Source organism: Camelus ferus, chromosome 4 (genome assembly GCF_009834535.1).
Source record: "Camelus ferus isolate YT-003-E chromosome 4, BCGSAC_Cfer_1.0, whole genome shotgun sequence".
Classification (NCBI taxonomy): Eukaryota; Metazoa; Chordata; class Mammalia; order Artiodactyla; family Camelidae; genus Camelus; species Camelus ferus.
In genome coordinates this window covers 40,574,072-40,595,791 of record NC_045699.1, presented here as the reverse complement: position 1 = coordinate 40,595,791, position 21,720 = coordinate 40,574,072, and the positions used below count along the sequence as shown (strand labels likewise).

The window sequence follows — 21,720 nt, the reverse complement described above, 5'->3', positions numbered from 1 at the left end:
AGGAGCCCACATGAGTCGTTCTTCCCTGAGGAAGTATTTACTGGTTTGATGAGGCCTTCAGAGTCCTTTCCAAAGTGCATCTCGTCCTTTTCCAACCAGTGCATTTTTAATGTGTGCAGTTTATGGTATGTGTGACCTGAAATCTGGACCACTTACGCATTCACGGTTTTTAATCTGAAATAATCAGTGTTAAAGATGGATATTTATTCTGAAGGGTCCTACTTCTTAAAGTGTTGTTATTATGATGACTTGGTATTTTTATGGTATCTTCATGCTTCCCAAGTAACGTTCATTGAACATTTCCCTGTTTCCTCTAAAGAAGTGTGTATGTGGTGGTGTGGCCACCTTACCAGTTTAAACAAACAGATGTATGTATGTGCTTGTGTAATTTAGATGCTAAAAATTTTCATATTTTTTACATAAGGAGGCTTATCTCATAGCAAATGAAATAATAGCCCCAGTTCTGCAGTCTGCTCTGACTCATCCATGAGCATAAAGACCTCGGTCATGGCTGTGTCCTTGCCTTTGTTGAAGGCCCAGAGAATGTAGGACACAGACCGAATCTTCTGTCTCACGTGTGTCCTCCATATCACTGCGGTGGCCCTTGTCAGTGTACAAAAAGCGGTTCTTGTTGGAGTGAATAAACATTTCAAACTGAACGTGCCTCTCTCTTCCCAGATCTTTCCCTCGTCGAGCTTCTCTAAGAATCTAGGATGTCCATCCCTCCAGTTACTCAGGCCAGAGATCTAGGCGTCATCCCTGCTTCCTCTCCTCCCCCTTCTCTTTTCATCCAACTCCAGACTGGATCCTGACTCGTCCCACTTTTCTCCGTCACGTCTGCTGCTGCCATCCTGGCCCAAACTACCAGTATCTCTTGGTTGGATTACTGAAATACCCTACTCGCTTGTTCTTACAATTCATCCTTTACTTAGGATAAGTCAAATCATATCGCTCCCTTGGTTAAAATTCTTGGTTAAATTCAGAGTGGTCTAGTGGACTTAGAATAAATAAAATCCACGCTTGTCCCCTGAGCTACAGCCCCCTGTGTGACTTAGCCCCGCCCTGGTGGTTGATGCTCGCACATCCTCTCCTACCTCTCTCCCCAGCACTGGCTTCATCTCGGCCACGCTGGCCCTTTTGTGCCTCCAGCATAGCAGCCCAGCCCGTTCCCACCATGACCTCTGTGTCGGCTGGTTTACTGCCTGGAATGCATTTCATTTCTTTTCTTTTTGCTGTTCTAATTTTTGGGGGGGCTAGACCTTGAATATTCAGATATCACCATAAATGCACCTTCTTAGAAAGGCTGTCCCCGGTCTCCCAAATTAAAGTAGCTCTTAAGTCACTCCGTATTTGATTTTTCTTTAATTCTTCAGTGCATAGCCCCCATCTCCGTTGGAGTTTTCTTACTCATTTTTCTTCTGTATGTCATCTGCCACTCCTACTTGCATGTTCCCTTTGTGAAAGCAAGAATCGTGTGTCTTGTATCCTGATGCTCTCAAGCATACACCCAATAAAATTATGAATAAAGAATTCAAGCTAAACATCTCCAAACACTATTGCTTTAAATATTGAGATGCTGCAGATGATTATCTCGGTTATTTTGGAGAATGAAGAGTTAGAATCAGGGCTGAGACTCGGATAAGGTGAGTGAGGTACTCGCCTTGGAGACAGAATTCAAGGCAGCTTCTCAAGATACCGATGTGGCACAGCAAAGCGCTGTGTGTTGTGATGCATAAAGTGTCTTTATTTACAGTTGTGATATTTTGTTCACCGTGGATTTGGGTGGCATTAATTTTGATTTTTAAAAATACTGCATTAAACTGCTGTCTTGATTACTTAATTTTTGCCTCTCCCGCGGATTACTCTCTCATTTTCCCCGCTTGATTTTGGACTGTAAATTATAGCCAGTATTTATGAAGTCCTTACTGTGTATCAGACACTGTGCTTTACTTGGATTAACTCATTGAACACTCAGCAGAGCAGTAGGTGGTGGTGTTTGCAGATGAGAAAACAGGCTTTAAGAGGCCAGGCCACTTCCCCAAAGTCCCAGAGCTGCAAAGAGGAACCAGGATAGACAGCATATGCGGCATAGATCCCAGGGATAGCAGTCGATTTCTGAAGTGGCAGAGATCAGGATCTGTTCCTCTGGAGATAGGGTCAGGTCCCGCAGGCTGGAGGCTCAGTCCTGCAAACCGGCTCTTCACTTCAGATGCCAATTGCAGGTTGTCCCCTGTGCTTCTGACCGTAGGGCCATGAATCAGGTGTTTTCACGACTCCCTTCTTGGGTTGGATTAATTTGCTTGAGCAGCTCACAGAACTCAGGGAAACATTTTACTTACTAGATTACAGGTTCGTTAGAAAAGGATATAACTCTGGAACAGTTAGACAGAAAAAATGCATAGGGCAAGGCTGAGTGGGAAGGGATGCGGGGCTTCCAGCCCTCTCCAGAGCGAGCCTCTCTCCCCAAATCTCCACGTGTTCACCAACCTGGAAGCTGTGCGAACACTGTCCTCTTGGGTTTTATGGAGGCTTCATCTTATAGCTGTGAGTGATTAAACCATTGGCCATTGGTGACTGCACTTAATATCCAGTGCCCTCCCTTCCTCACAGGTCAAGGGGTGAGACTGAAAGTTCCACTCCTCTACTCCTGGTTGGTGCCCGTGGCAACCAGCCCCCTACCGTGGGCACTTTCCAAAAGTCACCTCATTCACGTAACAAAAGATACCTCTGATGCTCTCATGGCCTAGGAAATTCCAAGGGTTTTAGGAGCTCTGTGCCCAAAACTGGGATGAAGACCCAATATGTATTTCTTACTATAAAGCACTATATCACAGTAGTGTTGCAAAAAAAAAAAAAAAAAAAAAAACCAAAAACGAAAGTCGGGTAAAGAAGGGTCTGATGGGTGTGTCGACTGGTACAGCTATAGGATGATGGCCAGAGCTTTTACAGCTCTTACACCTAATTGCACGTCTGTGTTTTCCTTTAGTGGTCTTTATCACGACATCATTTATAAAAGGGAAATGTTAGAAGTACTCAAACTGTGTTATGACAGGGGGATTGTTAGATTATCACACATTCGTATGATGGCCTTTCAGACAAGCGTTAACTGTTTCTGAAGAATAATTAGTATCTTGGGATGATTATCACGTTATGTTAAGTGAAAAATAACAATACACAGTATTATTCCATTTTTAGTTTAGAACAAGAACAGAAAAAGTACATTTGCCTAGAAAAGGAGTCTGAAAAGAAATAGACCAAAATGTTCTAATTATAGCAATTTTGAAAACTTCTGTTTTTCTGAATTTTATATAGTACATATTTATAACTTTTTAAAGTGGAGAAGTGTTCTATAAAAGGAAAGTTTATGAGGACATGAGATCAGGAGCCCTGAGCAGATGGGAGACCTTGTAGATGGTAGTCCACCTTCCTCCACAGTCGTTCTCAACCAGCAGATCCTTGAGCAAGTCACTTTCCTTCTCTCCTTTGTAAAATGAGTGAGTTCAGGGCTTGCCAGAGGCAGAAGAGTGCAAAGAAGCTCTCCTAGGGGAGCGAAGGATTAGGGGTGGTGGGGAGGTGGGGCAGGTGGGCTCAGAGCAACCTTGAAAAGGTTTTAGTATAAAAACTCATGTAAGCTTCCTGTTCGTCTCCGAAATATACTGATACTTAGTTTAAATTTTTGAAAAATTGAACTGTCAATTCATATACCATGAAATTAACCATTTTAATGATTTTTGGTATATTTAGAAGATTGTGCAGTCACCTCATGTTTGTTTTAAATACATGGATGTTTACCATGGACACACTATTATAAAATGTACGTTCTAAGAAAAGTCTTCTGTACCTACGAGTAACCTTTCCCAGGAGGGTTTTACTACTTTGAGAAGCCCCGGACCGAATGACCTCCCTCTCCCCAGCATTTTCAATAAATTGCATCTTCAGTGCATTTTGCCTGTCCTTCCTTCAGAAACAAACTAGCTGGGTGAGTTATTATTAATAGTCCTGGTTACTGCTAATTTACTGGTCTATTCAAGTTTCCACTTACAGTTGGTGGTATTAAATTCATTTAATTTCCATGCTACATTTTACAAACTACTCAGTACCTTCGTTGACCTTGCTGGGAATAAGGGGTTAAGTACTCCCAACCTTTGCCCTCACAGGACAGCCCAAGAGAGGAAGTTATGGTGACTTTGGTATTAGAGCTACTCAGTTTCAAAAATGCAGGCTTCCAATTTAAGTGGAGGAAAATGGGCAGGAGGCAGTGTATGTGTACTTTAAAGTATATAACTGGGTTGTGGACAACACATGGACTGCAATTTGACTCAGTGTTATTAAATCGCTTTTGTCTCAGTGCTATTTAATCTTTGCAGGTGTGGGTTGATGATATACTTGTGGACAGAAAATTCCTCCTTGAAATTTCTTGTTCTGCTTTACCCAAGTTTATGTGGAAATAGCCCAAGTTCAGCTCTGGTGGGGCTGAGATTCCGTATTTTAGAGTCTTGGCCTAAACCAGTGGACCTTAAGTACAGATACTCGCATTATAATTGAGCTCCATGAGACTTGGGTTTGTTCTGCTCTTTATCTGGGTGCTGGCCAATCAAGAGGGCAGGGCAGGGGCATTTGGCGTGAGCTTTCACGTTAATTAAAGGCTTCAGATGTAGACTTCTGATGGTTTGACAATATCTCCAAATACAGTCATGAAAGAAAGGCCCTGGAAGGATAAAACGAATATATTCATTGTACAACTTTAAATACCACAGTTTTTATAACTCTGTTTTGGCATTTCTTCTCTTTCCTGGGAGCCTAAAAAAAGTGGCAGTAGTGTGGGTCTCCCTGAGCCATAAGAGGCCCTGAGAAAGGTGTATTTGCTGACTTTCAGAATAAAGAGAATGAAGCATGAGGAGCCTTGAAGTTCGTGATAAGGGAGTGTTCAGTGATGGTTTTCCAGGGGCCTGGTATCGAAATGGGGCAGATCACGTTCTTCAGAGCAGTGACGGTTGTAACTGACATTTTTAGGACACTGAGCAGTTGTGCGTGTATGTGGGTTGTGCTTCACGGCTCTTTGGATGAAAGTGTAGCCCAGGAAGCCAACTTAAGTGTGAGAGAAGGAACCATTGAGTCCATGATTGCTTTCAGCAATGAATGACAATTCATTGCCGTTAAGAAGGTAGCGTATTATTGGATTTAAAACTGTCAGATAGGGTGTGGGATAAGAAAAACTGTCCTTCTTTTAAAGATTAACCAGACAGAACTGTTTACAGATTACACCTTACAAATGGGCAGAGTCATCAGCGTAAAGGTGTAGGTGCTTAGCGTAAATATGATTTGTGGCAGAAGCTGTGTGGGGAAGTCCTCCTGTGTTGAAAAGGTCTTGGCACAGCCTAAAGCACTGGGTTGCATGCGTGTGAGAGTGTGTATGTCCAGTATGCTGTTGTCTGACAGCTTACAAAGTGATGCACTCACAGTGGGATGTTAAATTCCCATTTGATGTTTGTTCTGATGGAAGGACATGTGGAGAGAACTGGGGGTTGCACTCCATGCCTTTTCCTGAGCCAGGGGATAGGGGAGGAAAAAAGTATTCTCCAAACCAATTACGTGTGCTGGATGAAGTGGCCTTTTTAAATAGCATGATTCTTAAATTGTCTCACTTCTGGGTGTTTTGATGGGGTAAGAAAGGGCATACGTAGTACTTGACCAAAGGTATAAGTAATTTTTCTGGGAAAGTCTTTTCAGCCATATTTATAGAAATGAATGAAGAAGAAAAGCAGGAGTTGTGTGGGACTCACATCCTTGTGTGTGTTGATATGTTTGTTATTAAATAATTTGATTGGAGATAGATTCAAATTAGCAAAGAAGAAAGCCTCCCCCGATACCCCCACCTCCAGCATTCAGTGTAGGGGCTCCTGGCCAGATTTTATTTTATCAGGGGCTTTGGAAAATGTAGACTTGTATTTCTCTAGGTAGGTCAAGAGTTATTTATACTCTGCTGTGACAAGAGATTAGCCATCACTGGATTCGACAGAGCAACCTGCTAGTAGAAAAGTCTGCTTTCTTTCATTCAGAGATCAAGAACTGTGAAGTCTCTCATTATGCTTTCCATGTGGCCTTAGGAAAGGACATCATTTTATATAATTTGGAACAGTTGGGGTTTTTTTTAATTATAACACTTTTTTCCCCTTCTAATCCTGAGTAGATTGTTCAAATGCCCATTTCAAACCCTGAGATATTGTACAAGTTTATAAAAATAGGAGAAGGACATGAAATTTGGCTTACATATTGTTAGGGGTAGTTCGTTTGTCTCCGTGATAGAACTCTTGCCAAGAAACAAAGGAAAGAGCTTTTTTTTTTTTTTTAAGCTTGGTTGATGTTTCAGTCTGTAGTGCAGAATAACACTTAAATTGACTACTGTTATCATTGTACCTGTAGCATTTGCATTACCCAGGTTTTCTCTTACGTGAGAGAAAATTTGCTGCATTTATACAGTGCCTTCCCTTTAAATTTGCTGCATTTATACAGTGGCATCAAAGTGTGAGCATTAAATTCATGAGTGAAATTTAGCTGGGAAGGGAGGGCAGTCTTGGAAGGTGGCGCCCAGCTTCAGAATGGGTCCCTACTAATTGAAGTAGTGTTTGGAAATTCAGGATTAGGTTAAATGGATGAAAGTTGAATGTGGTCAAAGCCAGGTTGAGACATTTTTGGACTGTGGGCAGTAGAAGTTAATTACCCTGGCTTTGGGCAGCTGTGACCGTGAAAGTAGTGCCCAACCCAAGCTGGGCTCGAGCCCTCGTGCTGCTGGTTACCAGCCATGCTGTCTCAGCTCTGACGCCTCACCTCTCCAAGGCCCCTTTTCCATGACATGGGGAAAAAGACATCTACCTTGTAGAGTTGTGAGAAGATAAAATAAAAGTGTGTTTCAAAGCAGCAAAGTATAAAGGGTTGAACACAAATTTCTTTTGGTTTCCTTTACAAGAGAGAGGTTATTCAGGTTGTAGAGACCACTGTTTCCTGCCAGTATTGGAGATCAGTCCTAAAGATATAAAAATACTGTGCTGGCGGGGCGGGGCACAGGGTGGCTCATGGGTGCCTGGTCTGGGGCACAAGTTCTAGATTCATTAGTACTTTTGGGAGAGAGCAGCCCTGGATTCTGGTTAGGGCTTTATCATCATGATTAGCTTTCAGAAGAGTGTTACAAGAGAGTTAGTCGGGGAGGGTATAGCTCAGTGGTACGGTGTGTGGCTAGTATGCATGAGTCCTGGGTTCAATCCCCAGTACCTCCATTAAAAAAATACACATAAACCTAGCCTCTCCTCAAAACAAAACAACAACAACAAGTAAGCCAGTTTCTTTATGAGGATGGGTAAGAGCTCAGTGGCAGTGTGCATACTTACCTTGCACAAGGTTCTGGGTTCAGTCCCCAGTACCTCTGTTTAAATAAATAAATTAGTTCATTAAATAGAAATTCTTCTGTATAGCACAGGGAACTATATTCAATATCTTGTAGGAACCTATAATGAAAAGGATTATGAAAACGAATATATGTATGCATACATATGACTGAAACATTATTCTATACACCAGAAATTGACACAACATTATAAACAGACTATACTTCAGTTTTAAAAACGGCGAGTTAGTGACTAGAAAACAAGAAGCACTTTATAAACAAGAGAACACCTTACACACTTGATTTAGAGAGAAAGGGCAGAAGAAGAGAGAGGTACCTCCGTTCCCTTGCCTTCCTGGTCCATCATTTACTAAGCTGTCCCTGTTTTCCTGTGGGTATTTGTAGCTGGCAGGGTCTCAGTGGGAAACAAGTGGCACACTCCAGCTGGGTGTCTGAGGAGAGTTTTGTTCAGGGACCATCTACAAAGGCATTGACCAGGTGGAAGTAACCAGTGAGGGCTGGTGAGTGCCGTGGCTGTGGCTGGGGCCGGCAGGGAGAGGGAGCAGCTGCAGGAACCTGGAGTGGGCAGCTGTATGGAGACGGCTGCCCAGCAGGGGCTGTGGCCTTTTGAAGGGGACACAGCACATCTGTGGTGCTCTTGCAGGGAGCGAGCTGGGGGAGTAGATGATGCCCCTTCCTCATTCTCTTGGTCTCCGGTCTCCTCCTGGTGTCTTCTATGGACTCAGCCCAAGCAGAAGACCGAGGACAGAAAGGTGTGGACGTGACATCTGTACCACTCAGCCTCCTGGGGCACCAAGCAAGACGGGAACATGGAGAGAGAGGGTCCCGGGGTGTGTCTGGGGCCACAGGAAGATACCTTACTTTGGAGTTGATTGCTGGATTCTGTTTTGCTCCCTCTGAATTGCTCTGCACTCCATGCACATGCATGGGTCCCATCCTCCGCCTCTGGAGTCTTCGTTAGTGTGATGTCCAGGGCTTAGTGCGAATCCAGAGAGGTGCCTGGTGTTGACTCTTGCCCAGCACAGCTTAAGGGAAACACTGACTAGTGTGGTTTGGGTCTCTTACTTTCTTGATTTTATTTTTGAGGGGTGAGTATATAAAGAATTCTCAGATAGCGAGGAGAAGATCTCTCGCCAGATTCTCTTGCCTTTTCTTCTCATACCATTAACCTCACATACTAAGATTTCTTCCTGTTTTTGATGTGGAAAAAACTGGCAGACACTCTGATTTGATGATTATGTCTGTAGTTGGGCCCTCAGAACAAGTGTTTGGCTCTGGGATAAAGATAATAAACAAAGAAGCAGTCTGGATCTTTTTCTTATACACTTTGAATTGCTTCAGGAAGGTAAAGATACTGGTTTCTTTCTAAAAATTGTCAAATGATAAAGAGAAACATTCTGTAGCTTTATTTCTATTAGGGATGCTACTTTTTAGATATTTCTTATTTTTCTCCAGTGTTCATGGATGGGATTATAAAATGTTCATTTTCAAGTCTTGGATTAATCTTGTTAAAATGGGTTGATAGCATTCACCCAGCAGTATTAACTTTATACTTCAAGGAGTTCTGGATCACTTTATTAAAAGTCATATGAAAATGATAAAGGAAGTGTTAACTTTATATTTCAAGAAATTCCAGATCACTTTATTAAAAGTCATATGAAATGGATAAAGGAACCGGCGACCGCAGGACTGCAAGGCTAGAAGTCATCTTTCATTGTGACTATGTGAGGTTTCTGTGTTTACCAAGACATCTGTAGTCATTTAAGAGTTCTTCTATGAAAACTGTAATACTTATTTGAATTTTTCATGATTGTTTATAAAGATAGTAATGAAATCCAACCACCAGAAAAACCAAACAAAATTAGGGCAGATGTTGTATTCTTAGTTTTTAGTTCTCCTTTTCTGGCTTTTTTTTTTTTTTTTTCAATGCCTTGGTGATAGGAAGCGACAGCAAAGATGCTGTAATCATCCTGTGTACTATTATTACTATTATTATATTCCTCCGTATTTAATAAACAAAAACTTTTCATTTTTTCCCCCATATTGTTAAGGTGAAGAAATTTGGAAATTTTTGGAATTTCAAGGAAGTCTGAAAGTGGGTGGTATTGAGAAGTGAAATTCCATACCTCCCAAACCTTGACTTACACTTAGAAAAATGAAGTTTTTAGATTCATAGTTGTAGATTCACTGGAGAAGAAATCTGTTGTCATTCAGTGAAATGACCTCATCTCTCCATCTTTCCTTCTTCCCACGGGCATTTGTAGCTTTGTTACGGATTCTCTGCAGGCTTGTGGTAACCAAAAAGGAATATTGAAGGAGGGTAAAATTAAAGCACAGAAGAAAAAAAATCCAGAAATAGTAAATTTCTCTGTCATGTTGTGGTTAAGAATGGGCAGGAGATGGGAGACTCACTCTTTCGCTCTATCTTTTCTGAATTAAGTGATTCCTGGGAATAACACAGCCGACCAAACCCCCTGGAAATGCATACAGTTGATACTTGCTGTCCAGAAAAATCCCAGTTTTTTCTTACCTGGATACTGTGCTCTTCATATGCCCCATTTTATTTTTTAAATTTATTTTTATTTTAATTTTTTTCCTCTAGATCACCTTTTGGAAATTACTTTGACCCAGGGCCCCTAAAACTGTGCCACAGAACGCAGCACAGAGTAGGGACCACCCTATTTTAAAATAAGAAAATGTCTAGAAATCTTCAGGCATTTTTTCGGTCTTACTGCTCTCTGAGCAGTGTTGATGAAGGTGCATTGTCATTTCCAGATCCAAATCCTGGCTAAACATCCCAGCCTTAGGAAGCCTTTCAGATATTCCCCAGAGAAGAGAGCTTTATCAAGTGTTTATTCTGTTCAAAAGATGCTGTTTTCATCGTGTTTCTTGTAAGATACATGGTTAGAAATCACTATCAAAATTCCATGCTGAGTGGCTTCCAAAGAGGTGACAGGTTTTTTTGTTTTTGTTTGTTTTGTTTTCTTAAAGCTTATCTGCCTCTGAAGTGGACCCTCACTGCTGTCATTTAGCTGAGTGTTTAGCATGGTGGTGTTCCCCTCCTGTGGCGGGGCTCTCTTGTGATGCTCCTGTCAGGCCCTTGAGGGTGTGACATGCAGGCCCCGTTCCCAGTTCAGTTGTCTGGGAGACAGTGAGAAGGTCTCATGGTCTGATGAGCTGCTGTGGTTTCTCTTCCAGGGACAGGCGAGAGTGGCAAGAGTACGTTTATCAAGCAGATGAGAATCATCCACGGGTCGGGCTACTCTGATGAAGACAAAAGGGGCTTCACCAAGCTGGTGTATCAGAACATCTTCACGGCCATGCAGGCTATGATCAGAGCCATGGACACGCTCAAGATCCCCTACAAGTACGAGCACAATAAGGTAGGATGGCCCCTCCTGGGAACAGCTGGCAGAGCCGTCCCAGTGCCAGCGGCCTCTCCAATGTCTGGGATGCGTAGTGGCTTTTTTAAGTGGACTTTTTCATCTCATCCTAAGTGGGACTTGGAGTGGCTCAATAAGTGGCTTATAATTTTTTTTCCCCCTTAAGTCTTCAAAGTCACATCTGTAAAAAACTGGAGTTGTGTTCTTAGTGCTATCAGTGAAAGACCTATTTGGATATTTAGCAATAGGTACGTGTTAGTTTACAACGTTAGGGGTGCACATTACATTAAGACAGTGTGTCAGTTCAAGACAAATTGACCGAAGTGAGGGAATTCAGATGAGAAGGAGTCGCCTTGCTTCCACCTCCCACTCTTCGTGCTTCCTTGAAAACAGAACAAAAAGAGCTGAAGATCATTCTGTCCAGCTTAATTTTGTATTTCGTGACTTCCTTTCAGTAGTACCACAGGCTTGATTTTAGTTCAAAATAGGCCCATCTGTCACTTCCAGTAACCTTTCAAACACGTTTCCCTGCAATTGTGTTAAAGTAATGGGAACTTACAAAATCACTTGAGAAATGGTTAGGAGAAAAAAAAATCTAATTTTTTTAGCTTTTTAGAAAACAAGCAAAATTTCCCCATATTTAGCATTACATCTTGGTTGAAATACAAAACCAGGTTTTTCATTCAGACAAAAAACATGTGCTGTAATTGCTCTCCGTCTGAATATTCTAGCTGTGTGATGCCCAGCAAGGTTGGTGCATTTCGGGGTGTCTCCAGGTTTGAGTTATATGAGTTTCTGAGGGAAGCGGAATGTATTTGGAATTTGTAGAAATGTCTTCCTGGTCTGCTTTCTTCCCTTCCCAATAATCAATCAGTATGTCCACTGATAGATACAATCTTTGTGCCTTATAACTTGTAGGTGCTGACCTTAGAGTAAGCTGGTGAAACCTCACAATTGCTGACAACACACTACATTTGCACCCACAATTATTTTAGGGCCCTCAGTCAGAACTTTCATTCTCTCTGTACTCTTGATAAGCTGCCCTGAGGATATTTTTCATATACCAGGATCAATGGGTAATGGCAAGAAGTTGGCATGCCCAGTGTGACTCATAAACTGAGATGTAACTCACAAAAATGAATCATAGGTAAAATAAAGCAGTTTTCTGTACCTCCACTTTTGTTCCCGTTTAGAAGGTTCTAAATATATGGATCATGTTAAAATCGGGCATTTCTTTTTGGGGGGGGTGGTTCCTTGAAATTGACTGGCTGTTTCTTATCTGATACCCTCACACTTAGTTTTCCGATGGCAACAGGAAAGTCTCCAGAAATAACAGAGACCCTCCAGAAATAGTCCTCCCTGCTTCTGCTTTCAAAAGTGAAAAGATCTGGGTATGTGGTACCTGAATCAGATGAGGCTGCCTGGATTTCCAAGCAGTCTGGATTGTAAAGGATCAGGGTTTTTCCCCCTAAGAAATCTAAGTGTAAGGAGTTTCTGAAATAGGTGGCATGCTTGTTTTGTTGCAGTTGTTAGACAGTTCTGTTGAAGGATTATGTGTTTTTTAAGTACCAGTGACTTTCCTACTTACAGTTGGTGGATAATACGACGATCTGATGAATTCTGGCTGTTACCATCTGTATGATGTAACTGGTGTGTATGTCTGTGTGTATATTTTATATACGCATACATATTGCCAGTTTACACATTACACTACAATACTATCTCTTTTATTATACCAAAAAGTCATCTTTCTTCATGCTCCAGAACAATCCTTCAGGATCTTGCCTTGATGTTAAATTTTCATAAGATCATTTATTGTATAGCCGTATAGATGTAGAAGATGATTTGGAATTTATGCCTTATTCATAGAACATGTTGAAGAATACTTAATGTGTGTTATTTGAGTTCTTTGTATCAATTCTAGTTAAGTAGACTTGACTGTGTTGAATACCATTCAGTTAAAAAAATCATCGTAAAATGTTATAATAATATGGATTTTTCTCAGAGATCATAATTATCCTGTGAAATCTTCCCACGTCTCTTGATTACTTAACATACTGCCTAAAATAGTGACGATAGAGTGTGCTGACCTCTGAATTCCTCAATATGTTCAATCCCCTTTAATTCATAATATAAATAAGTTCACATTTGCTCCATTTTCTCAACAACATATGCAAATTTTAAAGCATCACCCGCCACCCCTTGCTTCCTCCACCAGCTTCCCGAGCTCTGCCCACTCCTTGCCTTTGTTAACGCTCATTGAAGAAATCATGTCTTCCGTCTCCTGCCTGTTCCGCCCAGCTGCCGCTGCCTCCTGGGGTTCTTCTCTGCTGCCCCCGTGGTGTGAGTGATCCCACCGCTTTAGCAGAACCCGTCGTGGAGTGTTTATGATTGCCTAGCTGGTAGTGATGGTGATGATCTGGGTACTGGTCTTGTTTCCCTGACAGCTTCTAGGCTCTTTGAAAGGAAATCTGTGTCAATTCCATCTTGGTCTTCTTCATCATCCCTGATGTCATAACTTGTACATGGTAGGTGTTCAAAGAATACTTGTTTTTATGAGTAGGTAAATTATTTGTAAGCTCACACAACTGAAAGCCTCCTCTCCTGCCCCCAGATTTTTGAAGTGCTTATTCAAGTCAACAGCTAGCTTTTGCAATCATTCCATATGCATAAGGGAATAAATACAGTGGGCTGTGAGGGATGCAAAGAAGGTTAACCAGGGCTAGGCAGAAATTTGCAGTCCAGAAAGACGGGAGGGCATAGCTGAAGGAGGGGCCCCTTTGGGGAGGTAGAACGGCTACAGGAAATGTTCAGAAGGAAATGTAGGTGCAGTGTGTAAATTGTCCAGTTTAACTTGAACAGAATTCTTATGAAGGAGGCCTGGAGAATAAGAACCTCCCTAAATGGTTAGGAATATCCTTCTGAAAGGTTTTGAATCCAGGCTAAGAAGTTTGTGTTTTATTTTCTTGTATTTATGATACCTATTTAATAATAATGTTTTATGTTTCGGTTCGAATATTCTGCAGAAGTTTCTGGTTATATTTTATCAGTAGTTTCAAGGACTTGGTGTGCATTTTATTAGCAATTACTAGGAAGCAGTGTGTTGTGATTTGTGTGATTTTTTTGACCCTAAAGATACAAAATAAATAACCATTTAGTTTATTTAAAAGCTGCTTTGCACCTACTGCCACATTGACTGTTATCTGTGGTAGTAGCATAAATAAAAACAAACATTTTCAAATATTCTCCAGCTTTTGTTCTTGCTTTTGAGTTCATATAAAGCAAAATGTATCTCACAGACGATATGGCCTCTTATTAACTGAGAAATTGTTCCCAGTTCGTTCACTATGAAATTGGCCTGGGGGACAGCCATGCCAGAATATTAGAATTTCTCTTGCTCCTGTGTAAGTGTTACTGCATCGAATTGAGAGTCCCACCAGCTGGCTGGGGGACTGGCACAGTGGTCAGGAGGGTCCAGGCCACAGCCTGTGCCCCAGATAGTGACATGGCATTGCATGTCTCTTCATGGCCCTTACTCAGTATTCCAAGGCTCTTCAGTTCAGGGGAGCTTGTAATAAATTGCAAATTTGTACCGAAAAACAGATTTATTCTTCCCTGGGTGTGTATCCACTATCCTATTCTTGGACTTTCTTGGCCAAACAAGCAATATTTATAGGTGAGCTGCTTGGACTCAGAGAACGTGTTTGAGAACTTCCTCTGAATACTGTGAGCTTGGGTTTGTTTATTTCTAAATATTACTTTGCCTTTTCCCTAAACACGACTGCTGGTAGCTAAAGTTAAAAGAGATAAATATTTGTCCCTTAGTCAAATCAAAAGATCCAGTTAAGGCTCCACTAGGTGCGAGGCGTTCAGCGATGAGAATGAGATTACTCCGCCATGTCTTACTTTGCAAAAGGGAGAATTTTCATCACTGTTATTTTATGCTTTCCTATCTTATACCGCGTATTCTTCTGATTATTCTTTGTTTTTGCATTGCAATCAGCTCAATAAAATGTGTTACCATGGCTTCTTGTTTTATAATTTGTTATCTTCTCCACAACATGCCGGGAGCATCGTAGGAGCTTTTGTTCGCTGAGTGGATCACTCCAGATAGTGCGTCCTGGCAGCCCTTTGCTGTTGGCCTATGGTGTCTGGGAGCTGTGGAATTGGGGTGTTCTGCTGGCAGTTTCACAGTATGGCAGTCATGGGAGGAGAAAGAATCTGGTGAGGGCTTCTTCATGTGGTGAACTCAAGATGGTTCCTGAGTAGAACTCAGCCGCATGCTAATGTTGGGTAGACGTTGTCACCTTCTGTTCTGGTTCTACTGTTGGACTGGAAAGTCATGCTGACTGGGGCCCTTTTAGCACGTAGGTCACAGCTTCCTTTGACCAACTAGCCAGGGATTTCCAGGTCTGGCACCTGCGTTGCACTTTCTCTGGGGGGGTGGAGAGGTTGAGAGGACACGTTGCTGTATTTCCTCTTGTCCACCCAGAACCCTTCTAAGAAAGGACTGGTCACAGAGCAAGTACCTTGTTAAACACATTTACGGCTTTCTGAATTTTCTGTACTTCCTGAGAAATCTAAGCTCCCAGAAGCCAATTTTTCAAAAGAAAAACTGTAGCCAAGATTCTGGAGAACTTGCCAGCTTATTTCTGCTTTTGAAAATTCAGCAGGAAATGACTATACTACTTTTTTCAACATGAGGGAATTTTTTTTTAACTTAAAATTTTTTTGATAGGGAGAGGTAATTTGGTTTATTTATTTTTTTAGTGGAAGTACTGGGAATTGAACCCAGGACCTCGTGCGTGCTAGGCATGCACTCTACCACTGAGCTATACCCTCCCCTCCAACCCCTGAGTGAATTTTCTGAGAGACTGATTTCATTTTAATATTTGTCACCTGTGTAATAAGTATATAATAAAGATAGACCTTAATCAGTATATTTTTGTGTGTCTCTGAAGAGTTGTTTCAGTCAAGGTTCTCTGCTTGCAAGTAACAGAAGCCAACACTAGTAGCTAACTTACATAGAAAAAGAACTTACAGGAATTTGAGGCCACTGGGAGAATGGAGGAGAAGCCAAGGACTGACTCTTGGAAACCAGGACAGGTCTGTGGAATTCATTCTGCGAGCAGGATGAACTCTGACCGCTTTCAGTCTTCTGTCACCCGATGCAGGATTCTAATTCCTGGGAAAACTGGCCTGATTGGTCTAGCCTGGCTTCTGTGCTAGCTCTTGGGACAAGGCTGGGCAATTTGATTGACAATCCCTGAGGGAAATCCGGGTACAGTTACTAGAGGAAGAGGAATGGTAGATAACTGGCACAAATCACAATTATCCACTGCAAAATCATACTATCAATCTAGAAGATAAAACGACACGTGGATTCTCCATAGACGGAAGCCCTCCACTTTTTCTCAGCATATGCTAAGCCTATCCCAAAACAGTTTCTTTTTCTGGGTTGGTTCAGGATAGTGGGGTGGGGGGAAGTCGAGGGATTAGTGACATAATAACAGTTATAAATGAAGTCAGTGGCTGAGTTTGAGCCCAAGCTCTGAATAGCTGAATAACCTTGGGATTGTCACATTTCCTCCCTATGCCTCAATTTCTTTACTCTCTAAGTGTCCTCATCTGTTGAATGGGACAAATAGTAATAGGATTGTTTCAAGAGCTGAACAGGTAAAAATGTATGTGAAAATGTCTTGCAAATGATTTAAAAGAAGTTTAGAAGTTACTCTAAGATGAACTGTCACCATGGAGAGGCCGAATACTAGTAATCTTCCATCTTTATTAAGAATAAAACAAACAAAATAAACAACATGACCCGATTTAGGAGGTATCTAAGGAAAACTTTCCTCAGAGTGACAGTCATTGAAATGGGATACTAAGGGATGTAGAGAAATCTCCTTATCTGGATGTGTTCAAAAATAGAATGTATTTTTAACATGTGAAATTCTTTAAGGCAATTTTGCTGAAATAAGACCAGGGATGGACTAGACAACCTCTCAGATGCTTTCCAGCACTATTTTCCCTCATGCTGGTTCTCTGATTTCAAAACTCTAACAAAGAGATGAAGCTATTGTTAAAGTTAGTTTATTATGATTTAAAGCTCCTGCCCTTTTTGAACATTGTCCATTCCAGAGCACTTAGGAGAATTAAAAAAAAAAAAAAAGACAATTCAAAACAGATTGATTTTGACAATGGTCTCTAGCACAGAGATTTTTCTTTCTCTGCATCTAAATCCCACAAGTGATTACAATATTTATATCTGTGTTAAGTTTTGGATTTTTTTTTTTAACAGTGTTCAGAGTTCCAAATCAGATGCAGGTTTTGTGGCTATTGGTAGTGATAGTTATTTTAATTGGATTCTTGGCTACTGGCCACCAGAGCCAGCCTGTGCTTTTTCATAGGGAAACTTTTTACTCCTATTTCTACAAATCCACCACTTTTTCCCTTCCCTCTGGGACTCTTGTTGGGAGTTGATCACCACTGATTATCTGGTTGCTTTCAATATCAGCTTTCAAAATCCCTTTGTATACTTTCTTTTCTCTTTTAATATCTTGCAAATATGCCCTAGCCATATTTTCTCCTCACTTTATCCTTGTTCCACTGTAATGCTTTATTCATTTTATACCAATGGCAGCCATATAAAAATAGAAGATGAATATGAGATTTTATAATCCCTTTTTCTTAGCTAAAATTAATCCATAATCCCAAGGCATGCCATATCATTTATCCGGGATGAGTTAGCTTGGGTTCATGTTCATCAGAGGAGAATGCTGAAGCAAGGAAAGACTTCAACAATATAAGGCTGATTTCTTTTTTTGGTAACTTTTTATATGCAGAAAAGTGCACACATCATTAGTATTGTCCATGTATTTTTCCATTGTGAACACATTTGTATACAGATCTGTTGATCTAGAATAATATGAACAGAAATTCAGAAGTCTTCTCATGCTTCCTTCAAAATACTCCCAGCCTCCAAAGGGGGACCGCCCTCCTGCCTTCTTTCCCTCTCCTTTTGTATTTATCAATTTTTTTTAATTGAAGTATAGTCAGTTTACAATGTTGTATCAATTTCTAGTGTATATCAGTCATATATATACATACATATATTCATTTTCATACATCCTGCCTTCTAATAACATGGATTAGTTTTGTTAATTTTAGAACTCTGTGTGAATGGAGGCATACAGTATATACTCCTTTGTGTCTTGTTTACTTTGCTCAGATGAGCCTGTGAAATGTGGCCAGTGTGACTGAGGAACTGAATTTTTACTTCACTTGATCTTTTAAATTGACATTTATATTTACACCTGTCTAATGGCTACTGTATTGGACAGCACATTGTACAATATTCCATTTTATGAATATGCTATGGTTTGTTATATATCCTATCGTTAATAGAAGTTTGGGTGTTTCTGGCTATTACATATAGTGGCAATATAAACATTCCTGTACTTGTCTTTTGGTGAACATAAGCATGCATTTCTTTGGGGTACGTACCTAGAATTTGGAATCGCTGAGTTGGAAGGTATACATCTGGCTAGTTTCAGTACATAGATGGTACCAAAGAGTTTTCCAGCGTGGTTGTACCAGTTTCACTTCCACCAGCAGTCTGAGTGTTCTAGCTGCTTCTATCTTTTACAACACTTGGTTTTATTAGTCTTTTTATTTTAGCTTTTCTGGGGGCCAGATATGGTGTCACATTGTTGTATTTCTTTGATAGGTAGGCATGTTGAGCACCTTTTCATATATTTGTTAGCAATTTGGTTATCTATTTAAAAATACTTCTTACCTTATTTCCCACTGGATTGTCTGATTTCTTATCGTTTTCTAAGAGTTCTTCATATATTAAGGATATGAATCTCTGTTGAGTAAATGCATTACAAATATCATCTCTGCTTTGTGGCTTGCTTTTCATAGTTCTTTAAGTGAAAAGAAGTTCTTAATTGTAACAAAGTTCAGTTTATCATTTTTTCACCCTTCTGATTTGTGCTTTTGTATCCTTTTAAAGTAATCATTGCCTACTTCAAGATTGTGCAGATACTCTGCAGGTTTTTCTTCTACGTTCTTCTGTTGTTTTTGCTTTTTACATTGAGATCTAAAATCTATTTCAGATGACTTGTAGAGTATGGTGTGAGGTGGGGCTGTCGGGTTTTATTTTTTTCTTATGGGTATATAGTTAACTCATTTCTTGGAAAGACCATCCTTTACCCAGTGCAATGCAATGTCTGTCATATTTGTCACAAATCAAGTGAGTGTGTGTGTGTGTGTGTGTGTGTGTGTGTGTGTGTGTGTGTGTCTGTTCTGATTGATTAGTCTATTTTGTGTATTTTTGTGTCTTTGCTGTATTCTTTCAACCTCTGAGCTTTGAAATGAATTTTAATTTTGGGCTAATATAAGTCATTCAGCTTTGATTTTCTTCTTCAAGACTGTACAAGAGCTGAATTTATTTGTTTGTAGTTAAAACTACCTTTAAGGAAGAACATTTTTTTAAACTAATGGGTAGATTTCCTGGGGTGAATTCAAATATCACTATTCTCTGCAACGCAAACGTCTTCCCTTCCTTGGAGCCTTAGGTGGTTTTCTTGTTCAGCTTGTGTTGGCTGCATGGCTTGGTACGGTGCCTGCTGTTTTTCCTAGATTAGTAACGTGGCATTTTTCTCATTAATTGCTTCATTTACAAAGGGTCATGGAGCTGCTGTGAGGCTTTGTCATTATTTACTGGGGTCATGTTCTTTCTTACGTTCACATTTCCTTTAACCAGAGTAGGAGCTAGACTGTGAGTGCCTTCGGGTTCTCCTCATTTCCCTTCCACTTACCTTTTTTGGGGCCAGCATTGCTCTGAACCACCTAAATTTGGCTGATTTGGCACCAGAACCCCTTCTGATTTCATATCTTCACTATCCATAGCATAGTAGAAGGATTGAACAGGCTTCCCTGGGTCTTGTTTTGTTTTGAAGTCTCCAGCTGGTTGTGGACATAGGCCATCTAGTGTGGCTCAGTGTGAGAGCCGCAGGTAGGTGAGGAGGTGATGCGAGCTGGTTTTGCACTTTTGTTAACTACAGTATTTTAATCCCATTATGTAAAATTTTTATTCATCTTTGTCTTTTTTTAAAGATTATACTCTACTTATAGTTATTATAAAGTATTGGCTATATTCCCAGGGTTGTACAATATATCCTCGTGCTTATTTTGTACATAATAGTTAGTACCTCTCAATGCCTTGTATTCATTGTGTCTTAATGAAGGTGTTGAGAAGCAACTCGTTTTGGTGAAGCGGGGGTATTAAGCACAGGCAGGCGAAGCTGTAGACATACGCAGCTACACACTTACATGTGCACACACTCATGTATGATTGTTGTCTCGTGTGCTAGGAATGACCTTTGGACACTGTATACATGGGGATTAAACTGATAATACGTACGTACTGTACGTGTTTAAAGCTTATCAGTGCCAGGTCTGCTTTGCAGTCCATCTCGTCTGGAAGTCACTCATCTCATGTGTCTGTCTCCAGCTAATCCACGATGTTTTAAAATTGGGCGAAAGGAAGAAAATTCATAGTTATGGGCAGAAATAGGGCTTTAATCATTTAAACCTAGCACAATATGTGGCACACGGTTTTACCCTGTTTGTTGTTTGCTGAATGAATAAACAAATGAAAATTTGTGTACCATATGATGGGCTTTTATGTACAGTGTGGTATATGCTGTGTAAGAACACACTTGTGGGAGTCGGACATTTGATTTGAAGCCTGGCTGTACAACAGAATCGCTGTCTGATATTGTGCAAGTTAATCTCTCTGAATTCCAGTTTCCTTATATGTAAGATAGTGGTGATTATAATGCCTGCTTCACAATGTGTGGGGAGAATTAAATCATCGTCATTGAAAATGTTGTTTGTTGTTAAATGGAGATGATATTCTTTCATTTTGTTGCTCAACAAATATTTACTGAATACTTCTTTTATGAAAATCAACATAAAGCAATTTGAAAGGTTTTTAAAAAGCTAACAGCAAGTACTGTAAGGAGCATTACTGATTTGTCCAAGCACACACGAGAACTCTGCTTAAGCGATCTCCCTCTCAGTCCTTCAGCAGCTCAGACCTTGGATGTCCAGGGCCTGAAAGCCACCGTATAAGACACATGTGGCCTAGTTTAACACATTTTAGTAGGAAGTTGTGAATCTGGTCGTTTGGCTGTTCTTAGTTAGCTCCTGGCAAAGCATCACATAAATACTTTCCTTGCTCTTTTAAACCAAGTAATGCATGATTTTCCCTTTAATTTTAAGACAATGCATCTATTTTCAATTAGAGAGGCAGAGTCTATTTGTTGGAACCAAGGGAAGTGAATGCCTAATGGATCTGAAGTGATCTAGTGAGAGTATGAGAAATGCTAGCATGTTCCCTTCTCCTCCTCGCAACGCTGAACAAACAATTTCAGTTCTGCCTTACTTTGCTGTGGTAGACGTTTAGGTGGGCCTTGCCTGCAATTTAGCAAAGTGGCAGTTTTGCTTAGCTTGGTCATGGATATCAAAGCCTAAAACATTCTTGTTTCTTGTTCTTTGTTCTCCACTATATTGTTTACCCTAAATCACTTACACTTGCTATTTAATTGTGTTTTTAAACAGCATATTGTTAATATATTCTGATTTTCGTGAGTATATATGCATGTATCCAAACATGAATATCTGCACGGAAATGTACTTTAAAAAATAATGACATTTTTGTGTCATGTTATATATTATATGACACTTCTCTTTCAAGATAAAAAACTGCCCCACTTAAAGCTAGGGTCGCTAGTCTTGGCTGATTCGTTGCGAACCTATAGTTTGAACACATTTATTTCCCTGATTTTTGTATTTCTTGAAGTGAGTTTGCTAAGAAGATACCTTTCAGCTGTTGCCACCACTACTTTGTAAGATGACTATGCAATT

At 40.5% G+C, this 21,720-nt stretch overlaps 1 protein-coding gene across 3 annotated transcripts in view; it reads left to right on the top strand.

Annotated features, from left to right (window-relative positions):
- The window catches only part of GNAQ (G protein subunit alpha q), a 261,133-nt gene that overhangs the window by 85,325 nt on the left and 154,088 nt on the right, over positions 1-21,720 (top strand). For all 3 annotated transcript variants that reach the window (XM_032477887.1, XM_032477888.1, XM_032477886.1), the window contains exon 2: positions 10,601-10,785. In XM_032477887.1, the coding sequence (XP_032333778.1) occupies positions 10,601-10,785 (185 nt within the window). The remainder of the gene's footprint in view (positions 1-10,600; positions 10,786-21,720) is intronic.